The 21,221-nt window shown below is 31.7% G+C and overlaps 2 protein-coding genes and 1 pseudogene across 2 annotated transcripts; 2 read left to right on the forward strand and 1 right to left on the reverse strand.

Moving 5' to 3' along the window:
- The first annotated feature begins 4,079 nt into the window (after positions 1–4,079).
- Positions 4,080–8,391, forward strand: LOC129298042 (subtilisin-like protease SBT4.3; annotated as a pseudogene).
- A 4,679-nt stretch (positions 8,392–13,070) lies between these two features.
- Positions 13,071–13,622, forward strand: LOC129298040 (subtilisin-like protease SBT4.3). Its single transcript, XM_054936430.1, has one exon. The coding sequence runs from the start codon at positions 13,071–13,073 to the stop codon at positions 13,620–13,622; it is 552 nt and encodes a 183-aa protein (XP_054792405.1).
- A 2,950-nt stretch (positions 13,623–16,572) lies between these two features.
- On the reverse strand, positions 16,573–20,513 carry LOC129298044 (mitochondrial fission 1 protein A-like). The gene is made up of 4 exons (XM_054936431.1): positions 20,302–20,513; positions 18,473–18,602; positions 18,120–18,241; positions 16,573–17,336 (listed from the first exon to the last, which is right to left on the reverse strand). The coding sequence occupies exons 1-4, from the start codon at positions 20,401–20,403 to the stop codon at positions 17,247–17,249; spliced, it is 444 nt and encodes a 147-aa protein (XP_054792406.1). The 5' UTR covers positions 20,404–20,513; the 3' UTR covers positions 16,573–17,246.
- Between the last annotated feature and the right edge of the window lie 708 nt (positions 20,514–21,221).

Below are 21,221 nucleotides of genomic sequence, written 5' to 3' on the forward strand. Positions count from 1 at the left end.
GGGACAGGACGGGACACAGGATTACCATCGAGATGTCCCGTCCCGTCCCAAATATTCATATATTATTTTTTATTTTAAATATTAATTATATTAATATAATTTAACTTATATTAATTATATCAATTATAATTTTAATACTTGTAATTCTTATTTAAAATTAATTTTTTTATATAATAATTTTAATGGCATTGAAGTAAATATGGCAATATCTTTCTTATAATATATTAATTATATTAATATAATTTATTCTTATATCTATCAATTTAATAACTTTTATTTATAACATATTTCTTACTTATTTTTAAAAGAGTAATTAGCTTAGTACATCTTTATAAAGTAGAAGAACAATAATTTGATATTGTGTTTGACTTGCCTGTTGTTGCTAATAATCTTATAGCATAAAGATCACTTATATTTGTCATTATAATATGTAGTTATGATTAATATAATTCAATAACTAATTTTAAATTATTGTTATTTATGTGCTTGTGTTGTTTTGATTTTAAACTTAATAAATTATATGATTTAAAATTTTAATGAACGTTATTACTCAGATCTTTTTTCGATATTATTCCATTTATCGGGACGACGAGACGTCCCGATCTTGTCCCAGTCCCATCCCGACTTTTAACGAGACGGGACGATTTTCGAGATGAGACGGGACACGGGACCAAAATTCAATCCCGATCTTTTTTCTGGACGAGACACGGGACGGGAGTGTCCGATCCTGTCCAGTCCCGCGAACACTCCTAACTAAAACCTTCAATCTCACTTATTAAGAAATTTTCAAATACTTGATGGATATTTAAATTCAATCCTAAACAACATTACAGCTAAAAATACATAACCAATAAATTTATTATTAAATTTAGTAACTTAGTAACAACCCAGTTACATATGCTCCTCACACAAGAGTTGGTTAAATCTCAAAAAATACATATTTAAATAAAGTTTTTCCTAACAAGCACTCTGTAAAGCATCTTTTATACATTAATTCAAACTCTAACTAAACTTTTCTTCCTCGATTCCATCTCCCAAAATTTTACAACATAGCTTTTTAACTCAATCAGCTTCTCAATTCATTTCTTTAACACAAAGCAAATCAATTTAACTCAAAAAATTAAATCCCCATCAAGATTCAATTAAACTTAAAAAACTTTTAAATCACTACCATTCTCCTCAAGTTTGAACTAAAAAAAATTATAGGGAAATATCAGACTAAAATCAGAATCATAAGACGTCAATTTCAGCTCAACCTCATCATCAAATAACTTCCAGCACATGGTCTACGCCGAAGAAGGAAAGGAGAAGTTTCGACGTGCTGCACGAACGAGAAGGAGAGACATCAGAAATCGTTGACCAGCAAAAGAAATGAATTGAGCTAATCATGCACATATAGACGCGTCCCACAGATGAAGAGGAAAGGAAATTAAAGCTCACACACCAACGATGAAGCAGAGAAGATCAGAACAAAACAGGGGCTGCGGCAAGGGGAAAAATTCTGGTAACAGCAACACTCCCAGCCGCAAGACGTGACGGCGAGGAAGAGACACAGCTGACGCCGAGCAAATAAGATCAACGGCAAGGGGCGGAAAGGCGGTGCGATGGGGGAAGACAAGGAAAATGAAGAACAAGCGATCTCTCTCTTCCTCTCTGTTCTAAGCCATCCCGAAGAAAGAAGATAATGAAATATAAAACTTGTTGGGAGAAAAGTATAAATAAAAACCCCATCAGATTTTATTATTATTATTATTATTATATTTTATTTCCTAAAGGTAAGGATACTTTAGTAATTTCATCATACAAAACAAAATAAAAACTAAAGTAAGATTTAAACTTTAAATCTTTAAGTAAGCATCATAGAATTCATTAGGTTACCATTCCTATTAGTCATGAAATTAAAATAAATAAATAAAATATCAACTAATAAAAAATTATTTAATTTAAAATTTAAGTGCACTACACATATTGTATAGCCTTACAATAGCCAAGCCAAACTCCTTTCTTTCCCAAAGCTTTTTAGAGTAATTCTTTTGATATATAGTTATAAGTTTTTTTAAAATTAATGAAAATCATGTGTAAATAATTACCTTTATATTAATATTTTTATTAATTCCTTTAATGAATAAATCATTTTTGTAGTCACTTTATGCAACATGAAGCTAAATTGATTATAAAAAATATCAATTTTTAATCTCAACTTACACTCAATTTTTTTTACTCATAATTTTATTATATGACTTATAAATTTAATTACTTAGTAGTTTACACAATTTTAGATATCCTAATATTTTAAAAAGTCAAAACTATAAGGTTTCAGTTACATTAAGTGGAAGTTAAAAAATTAAATTAAAATTATAAAGATTGAGTTATAACAACTTCACTTTTAAGAATTAATTTACAATTGAATTAAAATTATAGAATTAAATAATTAATTTTTTTTATTTTTGTGAAATGACCAAACTATCCCTGTTGTCTTTTTTTTAAAAAAAAATTAAAATTCACACATCCCACCACTGTCACTGGACCACTGTTGGAGTCCTATCACTGACAGCAAGGTTACCAGCTGCCGTACCACCACTGATGACCACCGGAGATTAGGCACCGATGGCCAATAATCCCCAAGGTGACCTAGGCTGGTTTGAACCCATGTTATGGAGCCACCAAGCCACTATAACTTCTATTAGTTGTTTAGTGGAAAATTTTACGTATGTTGTCAACTTCAATTTTTTTAATTAGTTTTCAAATCATTAACTTGTTAAGACGTTTAACTCGAGCTTGTTATTTTGTTATGTTTATTTGTTAAGTTATTAAGGAGAACTTGTTGCCAAGGTTTAATAAGCAAAAGGTATTCTTATAACCTAATGTTAAGTTTACACAAGTGAACTTGTCATTTTAGTAAAAATCATTTATGTATTTACTAATGTTTAGTTGTCACTTTAATTACTTTTCAAACCATTTACTTGTCGGTCTACTAAGGAGAACTTATCAACAAGCTGGTTCAATGTGCAAAATGTCTTTTTATAACTTAAAGTGTGATTGTCAAAATGGTAAGGGAATTTGTTATTAGTAAAATTTGGTTGTCAAATTTTCTAAGGTGAACTTGTTGGCTATGTTCAAATGCACGTAAATATTAATAAATTGACAAGTAATCACCAATGAAATAACAAGTTTGGTCAAGTCTTTTATAAGTGTACTTTGTACATATCATATAAAAGACGACCTTGATCATGTTGAACCTTATTAACAAATTCTATCCCTTAGTAAATGAGATTAAATGCATGTTATTAAAATTACAACTTAACTTTTGTTCTTAATAATGGTTTGGAAACTGAAGAAGTGATAAGTAAACATTAGTATACAAATTCTACAAGTGATTAATTTTTACTAAATAACAAGTTCATCTTCAAAGCTTTTTACTAAAATATCATAAAAAAGGATATTATATATATATATATATATATTTTATAGGGGTAGAATTAGAAATTATAAAAATCTTAGATAAAATTGCTCAGCTTTAAAGTTTCTTTAATTTTAATAAAATATATTTGAAGTGACTTAAAAATTGCATTAGAAAAGTAGTATATGTTTTGACTAGAATATTAGCTAAAACTCTCAAATCTCCAACAATTATTGAGCCATTAATGTCACGCAATGAACCTGTACAATGACCCAACACTAACAGTGCATCTACATATGCATGCATGGCCATGATTTATAATATATACGATCCAATTATTTGGAAGTCAAATCTGGTGCATTTATTATTTTCCTGTCTGCTTACAGATGAAAATGTACATAGAAGCAGACAGAATCATGCATGAGGCAGAGTTCCAAAACAGGTTGCTTAATCATTATACATCTTCACAAAATCAAGATTAAAGTAATATGACCATTTATTAATCCCTGACTTTGACTCTTGATATTCTATTTAAATTCAATGTACAAATTAAAATAACAATTCATTGTGAATTGAAGTCAATATCCTAATAAATGTTTTACAAAAAAAAAAGTATTAGATTCCATCGTCTTACATAACCTGCACCACAGTGAATATTGTTGTACAGTAAACAGTAACAATGGCCAAGCAACATTGGCTAGCTTTCATTTCTCTGTCTTTCATTCTTCTTCCATGTCTATGCATGGCTACTCATGAAAATGATGATGATGATACAAAAACGTACATCGTCTACATGGGATCACTTCCTCGGGGATTACCTGATTACTCTCCAACCTCCCATCACCTTAGAATTCTTCACGAAGTTCTTAATGATGACGTCAATGGCATTAATAATGACGCCACAAGTTCCCTGATCCGAAGCTACACGAAAAGCTTCAATGGGTTTGCTGCAAAACTCACCAGTGATCAGAGGGACAAGATAGCTGAGATGGACGAGGTGGTCTCCGTATTTGAAAGCAAACCACTTCGAATTCAGACGACAAGATCCTGGGACTTCATGGGATTCACCGAATCAGCAATAAAGCGAAACGCGACAGCTGAAAGTGATGTTATTGTGGGAATTATAGACAGTGGAATTTGGCCTGAATCTGAGAGTTTCAGTGATGAAGGTCTCAGCGATGTTCCTAAGAAATGGAGAGGGACTTGTGGTGGGAAGAACTTCACCTGCAACAAGAAGATCATCGGAGCTCGGTTCTATGATTATGCCCAAGGAAGACGTGATACTGCCAGAGACGAATTAGGCCATGGAACTCATACTGCCTCAATAGCAGCTGGAAACAAAGTTCATGGCGTCAACTTTTATGGAATGGCAAGTGGTAAGTCTACAAAAATATCATAAATTTCAAAATTTCACTGCGCAATATCTAATTACTTATCAACTATTCAAATATCAGACTCGTCGTTCACAACCTGAATAAAAATATATGCATTAAGGTGAAAAAATATTAAAAAAAATAATTCTAATAGCTTTTGATATCCTTTAGTTAACAATAATAGTACATAAATATTCATTAACTTTATAAAGAAATAAACCTTCCGTGATCCATTAAAATAGCCTTAAGTTTTAAAGATATTTAATTTTACGAATTGGAAAAGATTGACCTCTTTATTGAAGTTAATAAATATTCATATATCATTGTTAATTTAAGGATATCGGAAGTTTCTCGAAGGAAAAATTTTTAAGTATTTTTTCACCTTAACCCAAAATATATTGAGTTATACTGATGAACTAATTAGTTTAGCTCGTGTGAACCAACAGGTACAGCTAGAGGAGGGGTTCCATCAGCGAGAATTGCTACGTATGCAGTTTGTGATAAATTAGGGTTTTGTTTTGGGCATGATATATTGGCTGCATTTGATGACGCCATTTCTGATGGTGTTGACATCATTTCTCTGTCACTAGCACACCCAGAGCCACGTGACTTCTTCTATGATTCAATAGGCGTCGGATCTTTTCATGCAATGGCGAAAGGAATCCTCACCGTCCATTCTGCTGGCAATTTTGGTCCTCCCTCTGCCTCAGTTACAAGTGTCTCACCATGGATCCTAACTGTGGCAGCAAGTGGCACAGATCGTAGAATCATCGACAAACTTGTTCTTGGGAATGGACGCACACTGGTTGGCAACTCCATTAATCCTTTTAACTCAAATGGGTCCAAGTTTCCTATAGCTAAGATAAATGGTGATTCAGCTAAATGTTCCAAAGAAGATGGAAGACGTTGCTCTTGTTTTGACACAGACATGGTGAAAGGAAAGATTGTGTTGTGCAATGAAATATTACCTACAAAAAACTACTGCTAAGTCGCAAGGCGTACTTGGCGTCATCACAGTTACTGATTCTCAAGAGGAATATTCACAGACAGTTTCACTACCTTCATTGGATATTTCCAAAGCTGCTTCTTTTATTGTTGGTTCATACATGAATTCAACCGAAGATCCAAAGGCTGAGATAAAGAGGAGTGAGATGATTCTAGATAAGAATGCTCCTAGAATAACTGATTTCTCTGCACGTGGGCCTAATCCCATTATAGCAGATATCTTAAAGCCAGATATAACTGCTCCTGGAGTTGAAATTTTGGCTGCATTTTCGCCTGTTGCATCTGTTTCAGGTTATGATCAAGACAAAAGATCTGTCAAGTACAACATTTTGACAGGAACGTCCATGTCTTGCCCTCATGTTACTGGAATATCTGCATACTTGAAGGCCCTTCATCCAGATTGGTCGCCTGCAGCTATCAAATCTGCCATTCTAACCACAGGAAAACCTATGAAGAAAGCTTATTCTGATGATGCTGTTGGTGAGTTTGAATATGGATCTGGGCATGTGAATCCAGTACAAGCTAGTGATCCTGGGTTGGTTTATGACATATCCAAGGATGATTATGTGGAAATGTTGTGCAATTTTGGCTATAATACCTCTCTGCTTCAGCAGGTTACCGGAGACAATAGTAGTAGTTGTCCCAGATGTTCTCACAGAGATTTAGTCAAAAATCTAAATTATCCTTTACTTGGACGTTAACGTTAAGCCTTCAACCTCATTCAAGATTCAGTTTAATCGAACTGTGACAAATGTTGGATTTGTGAACTCAACGTATAAGGCAAGGATTTTACAAAATTCTAAGGTAAATATTTCAGTGGAACCTGAGGTTCTGTCTTTCAAATCATTGAATGAGAAGAAGTCTTTTGTTGTGAACATTATTGGGAAGGGCATTGCAAATCAAACAGCAATTTCATCATCATTGATATGGTCAGATGGCAGCCACAATGTGAGAAGCCCAATTGTTGTGATGGCGTTTTGATGAATATAGTTTTGTAGAGTCTCTTCTAGTTGAGTTATTCAAGTTTTTTAGGACTTGAACCTTTGTATAACTGTAATTTGAAAAATAAAAGTGTAGTTGCTAATATGCTTGCCGTTCTGTTTATGTATACTTTAGATTTAAATTTAAAACTAATAAATTTTAAAAAACACAGTTTATAAAAGAAAACAATGAGGGGAATTAATTCTCTTGTGACATCACTTAAAATAATTATACAACAGATCGGACAAATTATTTGGCGTAAAAACAAGATTTTGTTCAAGACTGACAGTAAAAGGACTAAAAATAATAATTGAAGGCATATTAAGAGGGGAAGTTGAATTAAAGGATAGGACTTAGACTTGGAAATTGAGAAGAATGACAAATTTCAAATATAATAAATCAATTAATACTACACAAATTCTTGTAAGCAATTGCAACTTCTATTTAGAACTACAAAATATTCTAGAAGATGATTTATGTAAAGGACTGGAAGAGAGTAAAATTCAAATATGAAGAATCTTGAAGTTGTTGTCCAACAGAGGTTTAAGAGATTGACATAGTAGAGACTATATGGAACCCAAAACAAGTGGGTCAAGGCTATATAGACTCCAAGAACGACAAGAAATTTTATCTACTATATGAGTATTGCATGACAAAATTGAGTTCTATCAAAAACTAGGAAACTATTAAATTAGATTAGTTATAAGAGGGAAATGTGCATCTAACCCACTTTGTTTGGTCTGCTGTGAACAAGTGGAAACAATAGAACATATGCTTCTTCTTTGTCATCGTGTCAAAAGTTGGTTTGGTTTGGAAGTCCTTTGTGTTTAATAATTCAAGAAGGTGATATTACTAGGATTGATAACTGGCTGCTCCCTCTTTTGACTTGCAAGGAGATGTCTGATGCTTCGAAAGCTTTGATTGCCTTTACTCTTTGGCAACTATGGAAGGCTAGGTGCTGTTTTGTGTTTAATAAAAAACTTATTGATCCTGGTGGAGTTATTCAACTTGCTAACAGCTATATGAATTTTCTGGGCAGCAAATAACTGGTTGCAATACTGATTTAAAGGCCTCTAGTGTGGATAATAGAGCTCAAGAAGCAGCTAATGCCATTTCCACCAATCATGTGGATACTTTTATTGCCTCTGATTTCTTATTCTTTGCTTTTTGTGATGGTGTCTTTATTTTTCATAATAAAGCTAACCTTAGCTTTATTGTACGGGAGGCCTCTAGATGCTGTGTTCATAAAGTTACAAGATCTCTCCATATTGTTGTCTCGGCTTTCTGCAGTGAAGCTGAAGTTTTTTTCAGTGTGTTCTTGCTGGTTTGTTTAAGGTACTGTTCTTATTTGATTGTCTCTCTTTGATTAAAACTGTGAAAGGTATTGCTCCATGTCCTGAATGGAAATGCTTGACCACTATGGATAATATTCTGAATCATGAGCAATCATTAAGCTCTTGTAGCTTCAAGTGGATCTCACAAAATTTAAACTGTGCTGTTGATTGGATCTCACATGCAGTTGGTACTGAGGTGTGCTCTTTGAATTGGGTTGCTCAACCCCCACCTCTTTTGGCTCGTCTCCTGGATAGTGACTTTCTAGAGCCTAGGATGTTCTCTTTTGACAGCACCTGAGTCTTTTATTTTGTTTGTTTGAATTTGTTTGTTTTGTGGTTGGATTCTCTTGTTTGTTTGATGATATCAGTATCTTGTTCTTGGCCAAAAAAAAAAAGTTAATATGAGGAGTTTAGTTCCTTCGGAATGCCATTTTTTCAATAATGAAATTCACATCGCCAATTCTACAAATAAGCGATATTATTTATAGTTAAATTTATATAAAGTTAATTTAGTTTTAATATTAATTACTATATAATTAATTAATTAATTAATTACATAATTTGAAAATATTTCATCATTTGTAGTTGCTAACTTTCTCAGTGGCCATGTTGGCAAAAAAGAAAAAAAAAATTATCTCAGCGACTGCCAGTCGATATTAATTATAGGAAAATCAGTCCACCTTCCCTTGGAAATTAATGCATCATATATTGATTTATAATTTTTTCTTGAATTACAAGGAGAAAAGCCTTCGTGCATGAGTGGTGTTGGTCATTTTATGGATTCATTTTCTGAATTTAATGGCTACATTATTTTAAAACGAACAATTGCTAATAAATTCTTCTAATTTTGTCAAAGCATGTTACAAAGAGTAATAAATTTACCATTTATTTATTACTCCGTCGTTCCCATATATATAATGAACATGCAATGTTCTTGACAGAACGAACATACAATGTTGCCATGCATTTACAACTCATAGAAAAATTTTCACTTGCAAAAATAAAATATGTTTATGTTTTTTTTTATATTTTTCAAGTTTTCATTAATATGAGAATTAAGCGGTTAATTAATATCTATTTATGGAAAATTTAGGCAAATATTACTAATTATTATATAATTGTATAAATATATATTAAAAACCATAGTTTAAGAAAAACTTATAAATTTAGATATAAAAAAGATACGCCACACATTTCTGATGGAATAGAGTACAAACGTAACAAATATCTTGAGAGACTCTTATGCATAAGCATAAACATAAAGGTTGCAAGTGCATAGGATAGAGAACTTCATATTAAGGAGAATCAAATTCAGGACCTGATGAGAAAAAATGTCAATGAGGGCCCAAAACAATAAATAGTTCAGTGACGTACAAGATGAGATTCAACAATTCAGTTGTTCATGCTGAGCTTTATATTGTTCTCAGCCCTCACTGTCATTTTTTCTCAATTGGCGGGCACTGAATGTGATTCTTCCTTTGTATTATAATACTCCAACAATTCAATATTATGAAGCATTTTTTAAATATCATATTAAAAAATAGGAAGCATTTTGGGTTTTTTTAAAACACAGTTAATAAGATTTTCCAAAAGATATTCTTAATTTGGGGTGTTGTTAATAATGGGCTAAAATATATAACTTCCCTCAACTTTGAATTAAATGCCGGTGCTACCCTATCATTTAAAATTTGATCTAAAACCTCCTTAACGTTTTACTTTTAGTTAGCTTTTGTCATATTAATGTCATTTATGAAGACAAATAAAGGATATAAATTAACTTTTCAATTTCTCCCGGAACCAACCACAAACCTATATATACATCCTTGTTTGTTTGAACCAAGACTGGTACGAAATATGGCATAAAGGAATGCTGAATTTATAAAATTTATAATATTTGTAAACCCAAAATGCTTTAAATCCAAAGTACAACATTTTATGGGGTCCATCTTTGGTAAGGTGCTCATCGGTTGCTAGCACCATTTCCAGATTCAAGAAAAAATTTAGACAATTTCAATAGCCAAAATTTTTTAATTATATATATATATATATATATTTTATTTATTAAAATTAAATTTTATAAAAACTTTAATACATATGTCAATCATTAATCTAGACACTACAAATTTAATGTGGTGGTCTAATTGTACTCTCTAGATAGTCTATATTTAGTAACCTTAATTTTTTATAAATTTTTATTTTGATAAACATAATGTTAAAAATAAATAATCCATATAGTCAATTTATAAAAATTATTATAATTTTTAATATTAAATTTAACTATTGAAATTAAATATGTACTATCCATATTGATGTGAATATATTTATATAATTTTTCATAATTTTTATATAAAATTAAAATGGACAATAAAAATTTTACATCTAAACTATCCAGATACAAATATGGATGGTCCAAATTCTATTACTCTGATGAGCACCGAAAACCATCCAATGGTATATGCTTTGAGGAATTAATAGTTGCAGTATAATCGTTGCTCTTGTATAAATATTTTTGTTGCGAACAAAAAAAAAATCATACAGGACAATGAAAACATCGAAAAAAAAATCTTTTACAAGATATTTAATAGCCATACACTGATGTGGCAACTTAAGTCTGACGTCGCAATGAGGATTAGTGATTTAACGGTCCTGTTAATAGTAGGATGTTTAAGCACAAAAATAAAACGCTAAGGAAGCTTTTAATCAATTTTCAAAGGTTTGGGGTGTTACATAAAAAAGACCATAGTTGAGGGTAGTTATATGTATTTTAGCCTTAATAAGGTTTTTAAATGAAGATACCCTATCAAATAAAGGGTAAACATAAAAAAAAGTGTATAACTTTGGAGATAATTAATTAATTCATTGAAATATAATTCAGTTAAAAATGTGCTATATTATTGAATGGATAAAGTAATAAAAAATCAATAATGTTATGAACGTTAGATTGGAAATTAGTAAATTGTTAATTTGATTACTAAGAAACATTCCAAATATCAAAATTTAATTAAAAGAAGTAATTAATGGATCTAATTGATAAACAATAAAAATTGAGAGAATGACAGCTAGGCTCTAAAACACAAAATTAATAATAGTTAAGTCTTCGATAATTTTTTAAGAATAAGTTAAAAATATTGATCCATATTAGTACAAATCCAAGATATTTATCAAATGTAACTCTTAAATTATAACAAAAAATTTTATTTGAAATGGTTTGAATGATATTTATAATTTATTTTGTAAAAATTTTTTGTCAAAAAACTTATTGTCATTAATTAATTTCGTTGGGACCTAATTTTTATTCTCTCATAAAAATTAGTAAAACCAATCAAAACACTCAATGATTGCAAAAACCAATCAATAGCCAACGAATGATAGCCAAAAAAGTGGTAAGAACCAATATCTTAAAACCTGAATGGTCAGAGCACCACCCAAATATAAAAAGGTCATTTTTTGATTTATTGACCTATTTTGAAACGAATGGTTTTAATATAGTCAAAATTATCCAAGAACTTAGACCTGTTCGATTGTTTGAATTGTGTTTTTTTCCTCTTATTTTAGTAATAAACTTTTTATTCAATTTAAAAATAGTAATGTAACTTCCTTTTAGGTTGTTAAAGTAAACTTTTGAGTCCATTATTTGTTTATTGACATTTTTGGCCAAATGATTATTGACATTATATGAATTAAGCTTCAAAGAAAATTGAAAACTCATTTATTTAAAAAGCACAAATAAGATAAATAAAAAATATACATATGAAAGAAATGATAAAATTAAAACTTAATATATTATGGATGAACAATTGCAAAATGAGAATAATATGTTGGTATTTTTAATATTATATATGTTAGGAATAGGGAGCGACCACTCAAAAATAGAAGGAGAGAAAAAACTGGCAAAAGTAGCAAAAAAATATCATATCTTAACTCAAAATCTTAATACTCAAGCTTATGAGTCCTTTCTTTTTATTATATATTAATTATAAAGTCTAATTTTATCCAATGTAAGACTTCTGCATCATTTTAAGTTCACACACACTCGAACAACGTTAACAATATATATATATATATATATATATTTAAAATTATTATATTATTAATTTGATTGTTAGTCTAATTAGTTAAATCATGAGAAATATGACTTGCTAACATTTTCGGTTTTAAATTCATTGGTAAGAAATCCGATCTCTTTGAACAAATTCAAAAATTTCAACTTTGTCATATAAATAAAAATCTTAGTGCAGAAAAAATTACTGTAAGTAGACTTGACAATATTCAAATAGCTAGGATCCAGTAAATTAGATATCATAATAATTATATTGAAAAACCAATCAGCAATAAAAATAATTTTTTAAAATATTTTAATTTTATAAAAATAATATTAATTCAATTACGATTGATCCTGTCATGGTCCAAGTAATAAATTTTAAACAACGGTCACCAAAAAATATAAATCTCAAACAAAGTTGGTCAGACTATTTAATGATTAATTGGATTTTAAAATATTAAAAACAATTTTACTCCAAGATTGATAAATTTGTACTACACTATTATATCTTTATGTGACATGTTTGGACTAAATTAGTGGAAATTATTTGTAATTATGAGTCATCAAATCCCAAATTGTCACCATTATTGAGACATTAATTTCAGAGAATGAACCTGCTGTAAAACGACCAACACTGCTCGTGCACCTGTATACATGCCTGTTGCAATGACTCATAATGAGTTATAATCCTTCAAATATGATGTTATTTATAAATTATTTTAATATATTTTATTAGAATTAATTAGTGAAACGTTTAAAATTTATTAAATATGTATTTAAAAATTTAATAAATTCTCAACTTTATCTTATTGAATATATATATTTTAATGTAATTTTTTTGCCAACATATTATGTAAGAAAAGAAAATTTGTGATAAAACTTTAACATTGTCACTTACAGCTATCAAATCTGCCATTTTAACCACAGCAAAACCTATGAAGAAAGCTTATTCTAAAGATGCTGTTGGTGAGTTTGAATATGGATCCGGGCATGTGGATCCAGTACGAGCTTGTGATCCTGGGTTGGTTTATGACATATCCAAGGAAAACTACGTGGAAATGTTGTGCAATTTTGGCTATAACACCTCTATGATTGGGCAGATTTCTGGAGATAATAGCAGCACTTGTCCCAGATCTTCTCATAGAGACTCGGTCAAAAATCTGAATTATCCTCTACTTGGAGTTAATCTTAAGCCTTTCACACCATTCAAGGTTGAATTCATAAGGATAGTGACAAATGTTGGATTTGCCAATTCAACCTACAAAGCAAGTATTTCACCAGCAAGTTACAGGTTAAATATTACAGTAAACCCTAAAGTTCTTTCCTTCAAATCATTGAATGAGAAGAAGTCTTTTGTTGTTAGTATCACTGGCAAAGGCTTCATAAATGAAACCGCACGCTCCTTCTCATTGACATGGTCAGACGGCACCCACAAGGTGAGAAGTCCAATTGTTGTGATGGCCTATGAAGAGCTTTCTTCACTTTGAACTGTTCAAGTCTGTAGGACTTGAATCTTTGTTTCAATAAAAAGCTAGCAAAGATGCAAACCTGTTAGACGTCCTGTTTGCGTGTGTGTGTCTGTCTGTCTGTCGGTCTAATATTACAAGAAGCTTTAGCTTCCTAACATCCATCATATGTACTGAACTTGAATATGATTATCAAATAAATGTAAGGTCTCCTCCCTTGGGGAACTTTTCCAATTGTCTTACGCATAGTCAAATAGATATAGAGATGGAACAAACAAGAAATTTCTCTCTTTGTAACATCAAAGAGGTCTGACAAATCAGTTAGTGTGGTCTGGCAAATTGATGAACGCGTGCAGATCATACACTATTTTTGCAATGATCTAATAGGCTCTATTTTGAGTTTTTAATGCTGTTTGGTTTCGTTATCTCCAAGTACCTCATTCAGGAACGAAGGAAGATAAGTTATTTGAGTATATGACACAAAAAATACGAGTCGTCCTGTGTTTTTTTTTTTTTAAGGATTAAAAGAAGAAAAGGGAACTCGGTGAAAATCTGAATTATCCTGTACTAGAGTTCAAGTTAATCCTTCTATGCCATTTAAAGTTCAGCTTAATGGGGCAGTGACAAATTCTGAAATAAATATCACTGTAGAGCCTCAAGTTCCAAGTAACATTCCACTCATTTAATGAGAATAAATCTTTTGTCACTAATCAAATTGGAGGGGGTATCACTAGTGAATTGCCTCACCATTATTGTCTCGTTGATATGGCCAGATGGCACCCACAATGTAGAAGTCCAATTGTCGTCAAGGGTTTACATAACCTTATCCAATTTAACTATTCAAGTTATTGTTTCCATCAAAGCATGCAGAACAACATAGGCATGCTTTGATGTCATAGGCATGCTTTGATGTCATTGCCAAATACATAATTTTTATAGATGATATAATTCTTATTACGAAGATAAAAGCAAAAATTAACTATAAACTTAATTTATGAAGTTAAAAGGTTTCTGTCTAAATAAAAGTAAAGCAAAATATTTGTATTATAATTTTGGTAAGAAATAAGTCAGTAGTAATTTAAAAGTAAAATTAAAAGATTATATTATATTTCAAGTGAATAAGTTTAAATATTTAAAAACTATTATTTAACATGATGAGAAAATTGATGAAAATATTATATATAAGATACAAGTTGGGTGATTTAATTGAAAAAAGATTGAAGGTGTTATTTGTAACTAAAAAGTACCTAACAAACTGATAGTAAAATTTGAGCCTTGAAAGGTAACAAGAACATAAAGTTGGAGTAACACATGAGAAAGTTGATATGAATGTGAAGGCATACACGTAAAGATAAAATCTGAAATGAATATATACAAAAAAAAAATGGACATATCTCTTATTAAGAAAAAAATGGTAGAAAATCATTTGAGATAATTTGAATATATAGGGTAAAGGTGCATATTTAGTGACAAACTATTTTTCAAGGAGCATCTGATAGCCTAAATTATCAGATGCTGCAAAATAAATTACAAACTTTTAAAAACGGAGCATCCAATAGCCTGCCATTAACTTAAGCTAACGGATATTATGTGAGGCCCACAATGACACGTGGCACGATATAGGTGCAACATGTCAACATGGTAAAGGTACAAATTTAGCCATGAATTATTTTTCGAGGTGCATTGGGCAGCCTTTACTATAAAAAAAGGATCATCCAACACTTTCTCCTCAATTTTGACTAAACACCATTTAATTTCATATTTATGAGGCCCAGAAAACATTAATTTCTCCAATCTTCTTGCCTTCATTCTCAACATAAGCTCCAGAAGAAGAGGTTCAATAAGTTTTTATCTGAAGACATTCACAAGGATGATGCTAATGAAGTAGAAGCTTGATTTTACTATGCATGAAAAAAGCTTGATTCTAGCTTAATGTAGTCATAAATTATTTTTTCTACTTTGTTAGCGTCGTCTTTGTAAATATCTTCAAATAAGAACACTTTGAATTCGAGATTGAGAACAAAAGCAAAAAGATATAGAAATTAATGCTTATGGGCCTCATAAGTGTGAAAATAAATACTGTTTGGTCAAAATTGAAAAAAAAATATTGAATGATTCTTTTTTTTTATAGTAGAGACTACCTTGTGCTCCTCAAAAAATAGTTTGTGGTTAAATTAACACCTTTACTATGTTGACATGTCACACCTATGTCGTGCCACATGTCATTATGGACCCCACATAACATCTGTTAGCTTAAGTTAACGGTAGACTACTGAATGCTTCATTTTTTAAAGTTTGTGAATTATTTTACACCATCTAATAGTTTAGACTACCAGATGCTCCTTGAAAAATAGTTTGTGACCAAATTTACTACTTTACCCTAATATATATAAAGAAGATTGCAGGAAACACCAATAAAAAAAGTAGAATGAATAATTTTGAGCCATATTAAAAAAAATGGTAGAGGAAAACTAAAGAGAATACTTAAAAAAGTTATTGACCAAGACCTCTTAATTAACAACATTCTTAAAAGTATAAAAAAATAATAGAGTACAATGACATAACACAATCCATATAACAAGCCTCCCAGGCTTATTGCTATTGTTATAGTATTTGTTATTGCCAAAAATATTAACATCCTAAATTCTAGGTGTATTGAACCCCACCATCCATAAATGTAGGCCCTCCCTGTCTGGACCAGAAAAATAAATTTATTAACAAAAAATCTTCTAGTTCATTGCCTTCAAAAGTATTTCATCGAATACGGCTGTGACACGAAAGGAAGGAAATTCTCTCGTTATAACACCCACAAAAACCTGCAGGTATTGAGTGTCACCCCACCCCACCCCCCCCCCCCCCCCAAAAAAAAAAAAAGCAAGAAAGCATGATGAATGAATTTTACAAATACTACCTGCCAGATTGACAGAATTGAAAGAAAAGGGGCTAAAATGACAACTGAAAGCAAACGATAGGGACTAAAAGTAAACTTCGTCAAATATAAAAGAAACATCTATACACATACACGCACAACACATATCTCAGCAGCAGGATCAGTCAAACAGTGAGATCATACATATCATTTCTTCCACTTCTTATTGATTATTAAGCAAAAAGAGGCGGCAGATATTACATTTCTTGAACATTGAGTGACTGAAAAGGACTCTGTCACTTCTTTCTTGATACTGCTGCTGCTATCCCACCTGCTACAAGTCCTACAGCAGTTGCAGCAATGCCAAGGCCAATGACACCATCTACAAGGGAGGAGGGACATAACAGACAAAATCAGCGCGGAAATCAAATCAATAACAAAAACCCCTCACTTCTAACTCAGAAATTTTTATGTACTTCTTGCATGGCAAAAGTTGATGCAAGGAGCTAAAAGAATATCAGAATAATAAGTTTGTAACCAAATCCCTGCATGTGGAAAATTGGTGAATTCTCATTGGCTCCTTGCACAGCCAGGGTTGTGCAATATATCTACGCAAGAATTTCTCCTTATGGATCTAGAACCACTAAACCATAAGAGTAAGAGAATGAGGTAGTGTGCAACTAATATAGCCAAGGAAGGAGATTGCCTCCCACAAAACTTAAGGACACCCTATATCATGATTCCATCACCAAAATAACAAGAAACGCAGGAAATATTTAAGGAAATCTTAGTTGCGGGGAAACCTTTTGTGATCTGTCTTCAATTATCTTCTTAAGCGTCACTGCCTGCCTCCAGTCAGGAGCAATCTACAAAACAAAAATATGTTGTTCATGCAACGGTTAAAATTCAGTAAAAGGAATGGTGAAAAGCACTAGACAAAATCTTCAAGTTGAAGGAGATATTTACTAGAGTTTGCTGCCAAGTTTGTAACATAATACCTCAAAACCACTCAAAATTACACATAAATTCTGCCAGATTTTCCTTCATAACTATCAAGATTAATATATCAGACTTCAGTATTTGAGAAGAGAACAAATTCATAAATCCATATATTTCTTCTGGTCATGGATGCTATATAAAAGTAACGAACTAGTATCAACCAAACAAGTGTTCAAAACAAATCTTCTTAGGCGGATAATTTAACTTCAAATTCAGCAGACATATCAAACAAGGAAAGCACCAATTACAGAAACAGTTGCTCAAGAATTCCTAGGTAAATGAACATTTTGCGTTAATAGAATTCAGATTCTCTCCCAATCAATGAAGTTCTGTATCTTAAACAACATAATTCAAGATAGAGATGGCAATCATACACGGATGAATCTAGAATTAGATACGTCAGGGCAAGAATTGGAAAATAAGAGAGGGGTTGGGAGGGCTAAAAAATTTTAAACATTTTTTTAACAAGTAAAAGCCCTGGGGGGCCCAGATTCGTCACTGGTCATACATTTATGCATAAACAATCTCTAAAGGATTAACAAAATTAGATAAAGGAGTTCACGTTGACCAAGAAGACAAAAATATTAGAGGGGCTGAAAGAACTTCCATTTCCTAGATTAACCAACAACTCTGGAGACAGAAGGCCATACCAATAGACATCTATCCACAAGATCCCTACTCCTTGAATAATCACCACTTCTGTAATACCCAACAGCCAGAAGATATAGCCTCTCCCTCTGTAGCAGTGGGTCAGTTGTACCAGGTAAAGATGCTGTCACATACATGTTATCATATGGTTAACAAAAGTTGCAAGAATAAAAACAAGATATACATCTATGACAGCAGAGTAGCTCAATTTGAATATTCATCCATTTGAAACCAAATTATACAGACTTCCTTGTTAAAAACCTAAAGGATAAAGACTGTGAGTGAATGTATGTGCATGCATGTCAGCAAGTGAATCAATTCTCTGGGTGAATGCCCAGCACACATATACGGCTACCTTCAAGCATTGCTATCCCACGTTGTGCATCTTCTGGTCGTCTTGAGTGAACAAGGGCCCATGATAAACGCAAGAGGCATTCCTTCATAGAGTCATCTGAGCCAGCCTCAGCAACCTCTCTTTCACATGCCTGCAGGTGCATTTAGAAAGCAGATGAGGTAACCGATAAGAAAAAAATCCAGCAGAAAAATATGCTGTGACTATCAACAAAGACATGCTGTAAAAAGTGTTGTCAAAAAGGAAATTTGAGAAAAACATGCTTGAAATGAAATTCAATGTAAGAAAAGAAAAGTATGATGATAACATTAAATGATACATCCAGCAGGCACACACGCTGACACAGCATATTCAACTAAATTTGACTGTCACAAGTAACTCATCTAGTATTATGCTTTTTTATTATGATCTTGAAATCAAGAGAATTGTACTAGATGTAGACATGGCCAACACAAATATCAATAAGCACTACGAGAAAGAATAAAAATATGATGTATAAAGGGGCAGTAAAGACTCAAACCAGATTTCCCACATTAAGCAAGAGGGAAAGGACCAATTTGGCATCGCACCCACAAATATGGCTTATGTTCAGAATATGTCGTCCTAATGATAAGAAAATAATTTACTTGGTCTCCTGCCTTTCCTTAAGAAAAATATCAAGTCCTCAATTTTTATTCTCTCCTCCCAAGAAGGACCTAGCTTACTCGGCTGAGAATGGCAATCATGTTCATATAAAGCATAATTCAGTCTTTTGTGGAAGACGTAAAAGAGGCATTTATAATTTTAAAATCTGCCATTAAAAAATGGGCACACACGTGCCTACGCACACATGCTAAGATGCACCCATGACTGCAACTGTTGATACTCTTCTTGAAATGCTAGGTATCTAACCTTTGTAAGTTTAAGCTAAATTTATGCACTCAATTATAATAGCGTTCAACAAAGTCAGGCAGATAGAAACAACCAATTAGTTAATTGAAGTAGCATGAACAAACATAATTCTACTGCATACTCCCAAAATGATATTTTTGGTTGACGTGGCAACATCAGCTAGCTACAGGATTTTTTTTTTTTTTTTTGACAAGCAGCAAGCTGCAGTTTTACCACAGCAAGATACAGCAGAAAGTAGAAAGAAACAAAATGTATCCTCTGCAAATATGAAAATTCAATCACAAAGACGGGCTAGAAAATAAAAACATCCAAAGATGCGAGTTTGATAAATTAGGAATTAGCAACAGAGAACGTTATCTTAAGATGAAATTATTTTGAGCACCATATTTGAAGTTCGTTATTCATTCTAGGTTACGTCATAAGAATAAAGGATCACATCTACGATTTATCTCACCTTATTAGGTGCTATATGCAAAACAAAAATTTCCCATATTACTTGATCCTCGTAAAGACTCAGCTTCACATTCAAATTATATTTTGAGTTAAAAATAGCCAAAATTAATCAATTCTTCATTCGTCAAACCAACACATTTCAATATAACAAGGACAACTCTTTTTGAATTTAACACCAGCACCCACAAAAAGAAAAAGAAAGAAAGAAAATTACAAATTACATCAGGTTTAAAAGAAAAATTATAAGAAAGAAAAAGAAATTAAGAAAATACCCAACCCTGCAGCTCCAGGGAACGATCGATAGCTTGAGAAGTTCAATAACAAGGCTTCAAAATCAGAACAAGCAAAGCAGAAACAGAGAATCTAGATACTAACAAAGACGAAATACCATAGGAAACCTAACGCATGTTCGAATTCCCATTCAAATTAAACAAAAACTAATTCAATCAATTGGTGGATGGAGGCATTGAAGAGAAGCATGAGCTTACAGCGACTATGTCAGGATCACACCAAGGCAGCTGATCTCTACCGGAAAAGAAGTTACCGATGGAGTCGATCATCATCCCCAGCTTGGCTTCCAGCTTAGCCATAAAATCAAGAAGGAGCTGAACTCGCGAAGAAGAAGGATGAAACTGACAGCCGAGAAGAGACGAGACTTGGTATCCAAGTTAAATATCCAAGCTAAGTTTAAAATTTCTTCGTCCTCAAGTCCTTAAATTTTTAATATTAAATTTAAGAAATAGGGAACATGACAGCTGCAGACCTATCAGAGGATTATTGATAATCACAAGCTACTAATTTTTAAAATCTCATAAAAAGACCCAGATCTTCTGTTTCAATTAAAAATAAGAGAAAATTACGCCTAAGTTCCTAACAAGAAACGGCACAATCAAATTTCATGATATCCTGTACCAACAAAATATCACGATATCCTGTACCAACGAACACTTGGTTTGACCGGCAGAGAAATTAAAAAATCAACATTTTTAATAAAATAAATGGAATTAAATACTGGCCAATGAGAAGTTGTCTAAACGGGGAGGCTTCTATGAGAAAGAATAAATTATGCGTGCCACAACACAAGGAAAATCAACACGAGGATGGAAAGAAAAATTTTCAAAATAAAAATGAAAAACTAACCAATGGTAATGCTTCTACAATGAGAGCGGAATAAATTTAAGTGCTGATCATGTAAATGATGAGTAAGAGCTTATCACTTTTAGATCATTCAAATCTAATTTTTATGATTTAAATTTATAATTTTTCAATAGGTATTTTTTTAAATAAAAAATTATTTTCTTAAAAAACTAATAGTTAAGAAATTGCCTGTATTTTAGATTATATATCTATTAAAATATTTTTTTTAAAAAAAAAGTTAAAAATTATAAATCTAAATCACCTAGATTAA

Source organism: Prosopis cineraria, unplaced genomic scaffold (genome assembly GCF_029017545.1).
Source record: "Prosopis cineraria cultivar Desert tree isolate PC_DT_omini unplaced genomic scaffold, ASM2901754v1 PC690, whole genome shotgun sequence".
NCBI lineage: Eukaryota > Viridiplantae > Streptophyta > Magnoliopsida > Fabales > Fabaceae > Prosopis > Prosopis cineraria.